The sequence below is a fragment of the Salmo trutta genome, unplaced genomic scaffold, assembly GCF_901001165.1.
Source record: "Salmo trutta unplaced genomic scaffold, fSalTru1.1, whole genome shotgun sequence".
Taxonomy (NCBI): Eukaryota; Metazoa; Chordata; class Actinopteri; order Salmoniformes; family Salmonidae; genus Salmo; species Salmo trutta.
The window spans coordinates 495,318-507,724 of NW_021822266.1; the positions used below are offsets into that span (position 1 = coordinate 495,318).

The following is a 12,407-nucleotide window of genomic DNA, read 5'->3' on the forward strand; positions in this document are numbered from 1 at the left end:
GGGGAGATGCTCCACAGTATGGTTGGGGTCCCCAGGGGGAGATGGCTCCAGTAATGGAGTTGGGGTGCCCAGGGGGAGATGGCGCCAGTATGGAGTTGGGGTCCCAGGGGGAGATGGCGCCAGTATGGAGTTGGGGTCCCAGGGGAGATGGCTCCAGTATGGAGTTGGGGTCCCAGCGGGAGATGGCTTCAGTATGGAGTTGGGGGGCCAGACCCTGGTCTCTACACAATGAGAACAGTCTTTACAGCAGATACTGCCTGCTGTGAATTATTAGTATCTTTCATACAAATGCTAACCTCGTGACCCATTCCATACATCTGTTGTTTGTCATGAACATCCAGGAGGATTAACTGTTCTATAAAACGCTGCGTCTCAAATCCCCTCGTTGGGCTCTCAACGAATCACCTACGGGAGGGTCGCTGACAAGCTCCATTACTGCACTAATTAAATAATACAACTTGGATTGTTTTGAATAAATATAAAATACTCTCCTTTTGATTACAATAATTCCACCACAGTTATCGTTCAACGATACCTGTGTGTGACATGTATGTATGTATGTATGTATGTGTGTATGTGTGTGTATATACACCTGGCCTCAGTGTAGAGCTGCTCCTTCCTCAGCAGGGCTCCCAGCAGGGACAGCAGAGTGCTGAAGTGTTTCCTGGTTGCCGTGGTTACCGTGCTGATGACCGCCCCGTCAAAGAGAGAAGGGGAGGAGGAGGACAGGCTGGACGAGATGAAGTGATCATGTCTGAAAAACAGAGGGAGCGACAGAGAGACAGAGGATTGAAAGAGAAGGCCAATTAGAATGTGGTGAACTATGTTTAAAAAAAGGATCAACGTTTTGTATTAAACTGTGACTGTTACCTGGTACAGTGTGAGTACAGGGTATATAACAGCATACTGAACAGCAGGGTGGTAGTGTGTGTTACCTGGTACAGTGTGAGTACAGGGTATATAACACAGCATACTGAACAGCAGGGTGGTAGTGTGTGTTACCTGGTACAGTGTGAGTACAGGGTATATAACACAGCATACTGTACAGCAGGGTGGTAGTGTGTGTGTTACCTGGTACAGTGTGAGTACAGGGTATATAACACAGCATACTGAACAGCAGGGTGGTAGACGGCCAGGTCAGAGTGGACCAACATCAGGTTCTGACTCAACAACGCAAACACCGTCGGAGACAGAGCCCACATCTACAGAGAGGGGGAAAGGAGGGGGACAACGAGACGGGACGGGACAGAGAGCAGAGGTACATTTTAAGTTACAGTTCAGTCATGTTACTTGGTGTTGCTGATGGTAGTGCAATGTGTGTGTTGCGTAGCGTACCCCTATGAGTGAGTTCTTGGTATTGCCGATGGTGGTGAGGGCTGACAGGTTGAAGATGAGGGTGAACTCTGCCCTCTCTGGGGTGAGGGTGAGGGGGGCGAAGACAGGGTGCTGAATGCCGGGAAAGGGTGGAGGGGTCGGGGAGGGGGTACCAGGGGTCGGGGAGAGGCCCAGAGGGACCAGAAGGCTGGACAGGGCACAGGCCATCTCTCCCAGAACCAGTTTATACGCAGCTTCCAGAATGGGAATGTTCTTTAGGCTCAAAACAGACTGGTACACACCCAGGGCTGCTGACATCACCTGGAGAAAGAGAGATACAGACACACAGAGACACAGAGACACAGAGACACAGAGACACAGAGACACAGAGAGACAGAGAGACAGAGAGACAGAGAGACAGAGAGAGAGAGAGAGATACAGACACACAGAGAGAGAGAAGACAGACGGAAACACCCAGTAAAAACATGTCTTAATGGTTTCCAATCAACCTTTCTGATTGAAAACTAAACCAATAGAAAGGTCACGCTAACAGGATTATAGAAAGCTGCAAACAGACACACAACTTTCCCCTGACAGAAAACAGAGAGCCTACAACTTCCCCCTGACAGAAAACAGAGAGCCTACAACTTCCCCCTGACAGAAAACAGAGAGCCTACAACTTCCCCCTGACAGAAAACAGAGCCTACAACTTCCCCCTGACAGAAAACAGAGCCTACAACTTCCCCCTGACAGAAAACAGAGAGCCTACAACTTCCCCCTGACAGAAAACAGAGAGACTACAACTTCCCCCTGACAGAAAACAGAGAGCCTACAACTTCCCCCTGACAGAAAACAGAGAGACTACAACTTCCCCCTGACAGAAAACAGAGAGACTACAACTTCCATCTCACCATTACAGAAACACACCGTACAATACAGTCGCCCAATCTGAATGGGAGGCCTACACACCCCTCTTTCCATTTCATTTAGGTGGTGTCAAGCACCCACACCTCTATAAACCTGGTCTCACTCACTCACCTACCTCACTCACCTACCTCACTCACCTACCTCACTCACCTACCTCACTCACCTACCTCACTCACCTACCTCACTCACCTACCTCACTCACCTACCTCACTCACCTACCTCACTCACCTACCTCACTCACTCACTCACTCACTCACTCACTCACTCACTCACTCACTCACTCACTCACTCACTCACTCACCTCACTCACCTCACTCACCTCCCTCCCTCACTCCCTCCCTCACTCACTCCCTCCCTCCCTCCCTCACTCCCTCCCTCACTCACTACCTCACCTCACTCACTACCTCACTCACTACCTCACCTCACCTCACTCACTACCTCACCTCACTCACTACCTCACCTCACTCACTACCTTACCTCACCTCACCTCACTCACTACCTCACCTCACTACCTCACCTCACCTCACCTCAGAGTTTCCCTGACCCAACCTTACAACGTAGCGATTGGTCCTAAACAAAAGACTGCTGCTGAGCTGAGCGTTTACCTGAGCCAACCTTACAACGTAGCGATTGGTCCTAAACAAAAGACTGCTGCTGAGCTGAGCGTTTACCTGACCCAACCTTACAACGTAGCGATTGGTCCTAAACAAAAGACTGCTGCTGAGCTGAGCGTTTACCTGAGCCAACCTTACAACGTAGCGATTGGTCCTAAACAAAAGACTGCTGCTGAGCTGAGCGTTTACCTGACCCAACCTTACAACGTAGCGATTGGTCCTAAACAAAAGACTGCTGCTGAGCTGAGCGTTTACCTGACCCAACCTTACAACGTAGCGATTGGTCCTAAACAAAAGACTGCTGCTGAGCTGAGCGTTTACCTGAGCCAACCTTACAACGTAGCGATTGGTCCTAAACAAAAGACTGCTGCTGAGCTGAGCGTTTACCTGAGCCAACCTTACAACGTAGCGATTGGTCCTAAACAAAAGACTGCTGCTGAGCTGAGCGTTTACCTGAGCCAACCTTACAACGTAGCGATTGGTCCTAAACAAAAGACTGCTGCTGAGCTGAGCGTTTACCTGAGCCAACCTTACAACGTAGCGATTGGTCCTAAACAAAAGACTGCTGCTGAGCTGAGCGTTTACCTGAGCCAACCTTACAACGTAGCGATTGGTCCTAAACAAAAGACTGCTGCTGAGCTGAGCGTTTACCTGAGCCAACCTTACAACGTAGCGATTGGTCCTAAACAAAAGACTGCTGCTGAGCTGAGCGTTTACCTGAGCCAACCTTACAACGTAGCGATTGGTCCTAAACAAAAGACTGCTGCTGAGCTGAGCGTTTACCTGACCCAACCTTACAATGTAGCGATTGGTGCTTTGGAAACAGGCTGAAGTACGGACTGACTGCTGGGAACATGTCTACAAATTCATCAGCAAGCTGTCAAACTATCCTAAATAAGTGACGAGCTACATGCTGTTTATCAGTGCAGTGCCCAACATCCTTAGCTAGCAAGCTAACGTTACATCTCTGTGTTTATCAGAGCCCAACATCCTTAGCTAGCTAACATAACATCTCTGTGTTTATCAGTGCCCAACATCCTTAGCTAGCTAACATTACATCTGTGTTTATCAGAGCCCAACATCCTTAGCTAGCTAACATTACATCTCTGTGTTTATCAGTGCCCAACATCCTTAGCTAGCTAACATTACATCTCTGTGTTTATCAGAGCCCAACATCCTTAGCTAGCTAGCTAACATTACATCTGTGTTTATCAGAGCCCAACATCCTTAGCTAGCTAGCTAACATTACATCTGTGTTTATCAGTGCAGTGCCCAACATCCTTAGCTAGCTAGCTAACGTTACATCTGTGTTTATCAGTGCCCAACATCCTTAGCTAGCTAGCTAACATTACATCTGTGTTTATCAGAGCCCAACATCCTTAGCTAGCTAGCTAACGTTACATCTCTGTAACGTTAGTGTTCATCGTCTCAATGCTCCTTTGGCAAAACTTTTGCAGACTCAAATGATCACTATCGACCACAACAGCAAGTGGCCACTCGATAAAGGGTTTAGGGGCCAAGTGGCCCCTCGATAAAGGGCTTAGGGGCCAAGTGGCCACTCGATAAAGGGTTTAGGGGCCAAGTGGCCACTCGATAAAGGGTTTAGGGGCCAAGTGGCCACTCGATAAAGGGCTTAGGGGCCAAGTGGCCACTCGATAAAGGGCTTAGGGGCCAAGTGGCCACTCGATAAAGGGCTTAGGGGCCAAGTGGCCACTCGATAAAGGGCTTAGGGGCCAAGTGGCCCCTCGATAAAGGGTTTAGGGGCCAAGTGGCCACTCGATAAAGGGCTTAGGGGCCAAGTGGCCACTCGATAAAGGGCTTAGGGGCCCTGTTGGGTCTGAGATTCAGCCTATGGCTGTGGTAGATGGAACTTCATTGCCCCCTAGGTCACAATTTTACACATTTTTTCTTATCGTTTTAACTGAAAACGGCAGTTTAAAGGTTAGGAAAATGTTTCCATTTGTCACATCCCTGACAAACACACTCACCTCTCTGTCCCTGTTGAAGCGTAGCTCCAGGAGCTGTGATGTCGGTGCCAGCAGCTTCTCCACAAACCAAGCTGGAAGCTTAGTGTTGATCTGGTCCACAATCTACAACACACAGAGAGAGAATGAGACTATTTAGAAGCAGATAATCAATATGGAGTTATTATTAGGAGGACAGGCAAAACGTTGAATGACCAACCAGTTCTCTGCATTCGGGCAGACATGCATAAAATTGTCAACATGTTTCAGAATGTAGGCCTACATTGACGGAACATTCAAGTTTCCGCTCACAAGACCTGAAATGTCCTGTTTGAGGAAACATTCTTCCTAACCGGTTTAAACCAGTTCTCACCTGTATAAAACAGTTGTCGCCCGTATGCAAACCGGTACTAGAAGCAGTTCCTACCAATGTGATGAGGCTGAGGACGGCCAGGCTGTACTCTGGGCCACAGGCCCGGCAGGCATCCAGCTGGTCCAAGCCGTAGGTGATGACGGCGTCGGTCAGCTGTGCAGACGGCTCCAAGCTCACCAGCAGGACACACACACACTCGTTCCCCGCCGTCAACACCGGCTCAGAGAACAACACCTGCTTGGCCGTCGACACGCACGCCAACACCCGGTTCAAAACCTGGGGAAAGGGCAGAAGCAGAGGGAGGAAGGAGAGAGGGAGGAAGCAGAGGGAGGAGGTAAGGTTGTGTTGGGAACAAATTATATGTGACATATGCCTGGTTAATTACGAGAGTCTGTGTGTGTCCTTCTCCCCATCTCGCCTTACATCAGAGACGTATGTCTGTGTGTGTGTGTGTGTGTGTGTGTCTCTCGCCTTACATCAGAGATGTCTGTGTGATGGGTGTGTGTGTGTGTGTGTCCTTCTCCCCATCTCTCCTTACATCAGAGACGTATGCCTGTGTGATGGGTGTGTGTGTGTGTGTGTCTCTCTCTCCTTACATCAGAGACGTATGTGTGTGTGTGTGTGTGTGTGTGTGTGTGTGTGTGTGTGTCCTTCTCCCCATCTCTCCTTACATCAGAGACGTATGTCTGTGTGATGGGTGTGTGTGTGTGTGTGTCTCTCGCCTTACATCAGAGATGTCTGTGTGATGGGTGTGTGTGTGTGTGTGTGTGTGTGTCCTTCTCCCCATCTCTCCTTACATCAGAGACGTATGCCTGTGTGATGGGTGGGTGTGTGTGTGTGTGTGTCTCTCTCTCCTTACATCAGAGACGTATGTGTGTGTGTGTGTGTGTGGTGTCCTTCTCCCCATCTCTCCTTACATCAGAGACATATGTCTGTGTGTGTGTGTGTGTGTCTCTCGCCTTACATCAGAGAAGTCTGTGTGATGGGTGTGTGTGTGTGTGTCCTTCTCCCCATCTCTCCTTACATCAGAGACGTATGCCTGTGTGATGGGTGGGTGTGTGTGTGTGTGTGTCTCTCTCTCCTTACATCAGAGACGTATGTGTGTGTGTGTGTGTGTGTGTCCTTCTCCCCATCTCTCCTTACATCAGAGACGTATGTCTGTGTGATGGGTGTGTGTGTGTGTGTGTGTGTCTCTCTCTCCTTACATCAGAGACGTATGTGTGTGTGTGTGTGTGTGTGTGTGTGTGTCCTTCTCCCCATCTCTCCTTACATCAGAGACGTATGTCTGTGTGATGGGTGTGTGTGTGTGTGTGTGTGTGTGTGTGGGTGTGTGTGTGTGTGTGTGTCTCTCCTTACATCGGAGACGTATGTCTGTGTGATGGGTGTGTGTGTGTGTGTGTGTCTCTCCTTACATCAGAGACGTATGCCTGTGTGATGGGGGTGTGTGTGTGTGTGTGTGTGTCTCTCCTTACATCAGAGACGTATGCCTGTGTGATGCCTGTGTGATGGGTGTGTGTGTGTGTGTATCTCTACTTACATCAGAGACGTATGCCTGTGTGATGGGGGTGTGTGTCTCCTGACATCAGAGACGTATGCCTGTGTGATGGATGTGTGTATCTCTCCTTACATCAGAGACGTATGCCTGTGTGATGGGTGTGTGTGTGTGTGTGTGTGTGTGTGTGTGTGTGTGTGTGTGTGTGTGTGTGTGTGTGTGTGTGTGTATCTCTCCTTACATCAGAGACGTATGCCTGTGTGATGGGCGGTCCTCTAATGGGGTTGAAACGCTGTCCGATGCAGCGCACCACGGTGCTGAACACCCTCAGCAGGGCGGCCAGTTTGGGCAGAGACACCGTGGGTGGAGGGATGTCCTCGTCTACCGCCTCGCCAGAACCCACGTGACCCAGGTCCTGGAGACAACATGGGACAGAAGTCCATAGATTTGTTCATCACATTTCAAATGTAATACAATAGGATGTCAGCGACACCAACATACTCCATAACTTGCAACACAGTCTTCAGAAAGTATTCAGACCCCTTGACTTATTCTGCATGTTGTGTTAAAGCCTGAAATGTAAATGGATTAAATACATTTCCATTGATCATCCTGAGAGATGTCAATACAACTTCATTGGAGTCCACCGGTGGCAAATTCAATAGTTTGGACATGATTTATAAAGAAACACGCCTGTCTATATAAAAATGTCCTACAGTTGACAGAGCATGTCAGAGGAGCGACCCCACCACGACGTCAGAGGAGCGACCCCACCACGACGTCAGAGGAGCGACCCCACCACGACGTCAGAGGAGCGACCCCACCACGACGTCAGAGGAGCGACCCCACCACGACGTCAGAGGAGCGACCCCACCCCGACGTCAGAGGAGCGACCCCACCACGACGTCAAATGGAAAAAATATGGAGCTACCCAGAATGCCTAGACCTGGCCGTCTGACCAAACTCAGCAACCAGGCAAGAAGGACCTTGGTCAGGGAGGTGAACGAGATCCCAATGACCACTGACAGAACTACAGAGCTCTTGGGGTAAGATGGAAGAACCTGCCGGAAGGACAACAGTCTCTACAGCACTTCACCAATCTGGGCTTTATGAGAGTCCATGGCCCCATCCTGCCTGGTGTCAACAGTACAGGCTGGTGGTGGTGGTGTACTGGTGTGGGAAATGTTTTACTGGCACACGTTAGGTCCCTTGATACCAATTGAGCAACGTTTCCATGCCCCAAAGAATTACGGCTGTTCAGGAGGCAAAGGAGGGACCAGGTACTAGATGGGTGTACCTAATGAACTGGCCACAGTGTGTGTGTGTGTGTGTGTGTATAGTGGTGTTACTGACCTCTGCGTAGGCCTCCATGTCCTCTAGAAACTGTCCCAACAGCGTGGTAGAGAAGGTCAGGTCTGCTACCCAGAACTGCTCCAGGCTCTGCAGCCAGCCTGCACACACACAGGTCACACACACACAGGTCACACACACAGGTCACACACACACAGGTCACACACACACAGGTCACACACATACAGTTGACTTGTGTAAAACCAGGTGTCCAACTCATTTTGTCCCGGTGGCTGTATATTCCGTCTTCAAAGAGGTTCAGATGGCCGCACTAAATTTATTCATTTTTTATTTCCTCACAGTCCATTTCCAGAAAATGACTCCACTATTGATAGTGTTGGGAATTTGATGGTCCTTGACCGTCAAACTATGAATATAGTAAATATAGTAATATTTGCGGGCCTTATTGGATCCCCCGTGACACCCCTGGTGTAAAACATACAACTACAGACTTGCAGCAATCTGTCCAAACCCACTAAATTCTGATTATATTCTATACTGAGAGGAAGATGGAAAACGTGTGTGTGTACTGACCTGAGACCTGCTGAGTCAGAGACTGTTTCTGTGTGTGGTCAATGTGCCAGCCCACCAAGATATCCACCGTATCCTATCACACACAACAGGCAAGGTCAACACAACACACTTCACTGTAGACACTCTGGAGGACATTAAGAACACCTGCTAGTAGGGACAGACAGGGGGAGCGAGCCGGGCAGTAGGAGACAGGGGGAGCGAGCCCGGCAGTAGGAGGCAGAGGGAGCGAGCCCGGCAGTAGGAGACAGAGGGAGCGAGCCCGGCAGTAGGAGACAGAGGGAGCGAGCCCGGCAGTAGGAGACAGAGGGAGCGAGCCCGGCAGTAGGAGACAGAGGGAGCGAGCCCGGCAGTAGGAGACAGAGGGAGCGAGCCCGGCAGTAGGAGACAGAGGGAGCGAGCCCGGCAGTAGGAGACAGAGGGAGCGAGCCCGGCAGTAGGAGACAGAGGGAGCGAGCCCGGCAGTAGGAGACAGAGGGAGCGAGCCCGGCAGTAGGAGACAGAGGGAGCGAGCCCGGCAGTAGGAGACAGAGGGAGCGAGCCCGGCAGTAGGAGACAGAGGGAGCGAGCCCGGCAGTAGGAGACAGAGGAGTAGGAGACAGAGGGAGCGAGCCCGGCAGTAGGAGACAGAGGGAGCGAGCCCGGCAGTAGGAGACAGAGGGAGCGAGCCCGGCAGTAGGAGACAGAGGGAGCGAGCCCGGCAGTAGGAGACAGGGGAGCGAGCCCGGCAGTAGGAGACAGGGGGAGCGAGCCCGGCAGTAGGAGACAGGGGGAGCGAGCCCGGCAGTAGGAGACAGGGGGAGCGAGCCCGGCAGTAGGAGACAGGGGGGAGCGAGCCCGGCAGTAGGAGACAGGGGGCGCGAGCCCGGCAGTAGGAGACAGGGGGCGCGAGCCCGGCAGTAGGAGACAGGGGGCGCGAGCCCGGCAGTAGGAGACAGGGGGCGCGAGCCCGGCAGTAGGAGACAGGGGGCGCGAGCCCGGCAGTAGGAGACAGGGGGCGCGAGCCCGGCAGTAGGAGACAGGGGGCGCGAGCCCGGCAGTAGGAGACAGGGGCGCGAGCCCGGCAGTAGGAGACAGGGGGCGCGAGCCCGGCAGTAGGAGACAGGGGGCGCGAGCCCGGCAGTAGGAGACAGGGGGCGCGAGCCCGGCAGTAGGAGACAGGGGGCGCGAGCCCGGCAGTAGGAGACAGGGGGAGCGAGCCGGGCAGTAGGAGACAGGGGGAGCGAGCCGGGCAGTAGGAGACAGGGGGAGCGAGCCCGGGCAGTAGGAGACAGGGGGAGCGAGCCCGGCAGTAGGAGACAGGGGGAGCGAGCCCGGCAGTAGGAGACAGGGGGAGCGAGCCCGGCAGTAGGAGACAGGGGGAGCGAGCCCGGCAGTAGGAGACAGGGGGAGCGAGCCCGGCAGTAGGAGACAGGGGGAGCGAGCCCGGCAGTAGGAGACAGGGGGAGCGAGCCCGGCAGTAGGAGACAGGGGGCGCGAGCCCGGCAGTAGGAGACAGGGGGAGCGAGCCCGGCAGTAGGAGGCAGGGGGAGCGAGCCGGGCAGTAGGAGGCAGGGGGAGCGAGCCCGGCAGTAGGAGACAGGGGGAGCGAGCCCGGCAGTAGGAGACAGGGGGAGCGAGCCCGGCAGTAGGAGACAGGGGGAGCGAGCCCGGCAGTAGGAGACAGGGGGAGCGAGCCCGGCAGAAGGAGACAGGGGGAGCGAGCCCGGCAGTAGGAGACAGGGGGAGCGAGCCCGGCAGTAGGAGACAGGGGGAGCGAGCCCGGCAGTAGGACAGGGGGAGCGAGCCCGGCAGTAGGAGACAGGGGGAGCGAGCCCGGCAGTAGGAGACAGGGGGAGCGAGCCCGGCAATAGGAGACAGGGGGAGCGAGCCGGGCAATAGGAGACAGGGGGAGCGAGCCCGGCAGTAGGAGACAGAGGGAGCGAGCCCGGCAGTAGGAGACAGAGGGAGCGAGCCCGGCAGTAGGAGACAGGGGGAGCGAGCCCGGCAGTAGGAGACAGGGGGAGCGAGCCCTGCAGTAGGAGACAGGGGGAGCGAGCCCGGCAATAGGAGACAGGGGGAGCGAGCCCGGCAGTAGGAGACATGGGGAGCGAGCCCGGCAGTAGGAGACATGGGGAGCGAGCCCGGCAGTAGGAGACAGGGGGAGCGAGCCCGGCAGTAGGAGACAGAGGGAGCGAGCCCGGCAGTAGGAGACAGAGGGAGCGAGCCCGGCAGTAGGAGACAGAGGGAGCGAGCCCGGCAGTAGGAGACAGAGGGAGCGAGCCCGGCAGTAGGAGACAGAGGGAGCGAGCCCGGCAGTAGGAGACAGAGGGAGCGAGCCCGACAGTAGGAGACAGGGGGAGCAAGCCCGGCAGTAGGAGACAGGGGGAGCGAGCCCGGCAGTAGGAGACAGGGGGAGCGAGCCCGGCAGTAGGAGACAGGGGGAGCGAGCACGGCAGTAGGAGACAGGGGGGAGCGAGCCCGGCAGTAGGAGACAGGGGGGAGCGAGCCCAGCAGTAGGAGACAGGGGGAGCGAGCCCGGCAGTAGGAGACAGGGGGAGCGAGCCCGGCAGTAGGAGACAGGGGGAGCGAGCCCGGCAGTAGGAGACAGAGGGAGCGAGCCCGGCAGTAGGAGACAGGGGGGAGCGAGAGAGGGAAGGAGTCAGGCAGTAGGAGATGAGGAAGAGAAAGAAAACACCAGATGCTCACATTGGAAGTCTGAAGTTGGCGCAAGAGTGTGTGTTGTGTGTGTGTTGCCACTCACTCTGAAGTTGGTGCTGAAGACGTGTGGGTAGCAGCGGGCCACCTGCAGGATGCAGCGGACGCTCTGACACAGCAGCTCCGGCGTGTCCAGGTTCTCCAGGATGGACTGCAGGCTACTCATCACCAGCTGACAAAACATGGACGCCACAGTGTTACCCACCCACCCACTCTCTCAACGTAACCCTCCCTAACAACTACCCTGGGCCTTATACATAACAAACACATCAGGGTACGAGTGCAGATCTAGGATCAGCCCCCCCCCCCCCCCCCCCTCGTAAATATCATGTTGCTCATTGTGATCTAACAGGTCAAACTGATCCCAAGTCAGCCCTCCTACTGTGAGACACTATGAATGGAGCCCTGGTTCCTCTTACCTGCATGACAGGTGAGAAGGCCTTCCTCTCTCCGGCTGCCTCCAGGGCTCGGTATGCTGCCACCAGGTAGAGCAGCCTGACCTCGTCCCGGGTGCTGGAGCTGAACTTGACAAACATCCACTTGAAGATGCGCTCTGCTTCATAGCTCAGAGCGGTGCACAGCAGACCCAGGCACACCGCTGCTTCCTGACGCAGCTCTGACAGCAGCTTACTGCTACAGAGGAGAGAGGAGAGACAGGGAGGGAGAGACAGGGGAGAGACAGGGGAGAGACAGGGGAGTCAGTACAAACCAACACAACCTGACAAAGATCCTAAAACATCTAAAAAGGTCTACATTGTGTGGATGGCTGGTTTCCATTTAACACCCATCTAAACATGGTCTCTAGTTATGAAGGCTGGGCGATATATCATTCATTTGAATGCATGTTGTAGCACGATGTTCCAAATGCCTGTATCACAAGAATCAAGTTGTTTGTTTTATAAGCGTCTGTCTAATTTGGTCTCGTCTCCTTCGCTCCTTCTGTGCTGTGACACCAAGCCCCTCCTCCTCCTCCCCCTCCTGTGCACCTTCCCACTCAGAGACACCAAGCCCCTCCTCCTTCCATTTACTGTGCACCTTCCCTCTCAGAGACACCAAGCCCCTCCTCCTTCCATTTACTGTGCACATTCCCTCTCAGAGACACCAAGCCCCTCCTCCTTCCATTTACTGTGCACATTCCCTCTCAG

At 53.9% G+C, this 12,407-nt stretch overlaps 1 protein-coding gene across 1 annotated transcript in view; it reads right to left on the minus strand.

The window, feature by feature from the left end:
- The window catches only part of LOC115181491 (serine/threonine-protein kinase SMG1-like), an 84,251-nt gene that overhangs the window by 51,369 nt on the left and 20,475 nt on the right, over positions 1-12,407 (minus strand). The window contains 10 exon segments of the mRNA XM_029743405.1: positions 598-754; positions 1,072-1,202; positions 1,336-1,635; positions 4,844-4,945; positions 5,247-5,468; positions 6,926-7,099; positions 8,038-8,135; positions 8,569-8,641; positions 11,309-11,434; positions 11,682-11,895. Coding sequence (XP_029599265.1) covers positions 598-754; positions 1,072-1,202; positions 1,336-1,635; positions 4,844-4,945; positions 5,247-5,468; positions 6,926-7,099; positions 8,038-8,135; positions 8,569-8,641; positions 11,309-11,434; positions 11,682-11,895 — 1,597 coding nt within the window.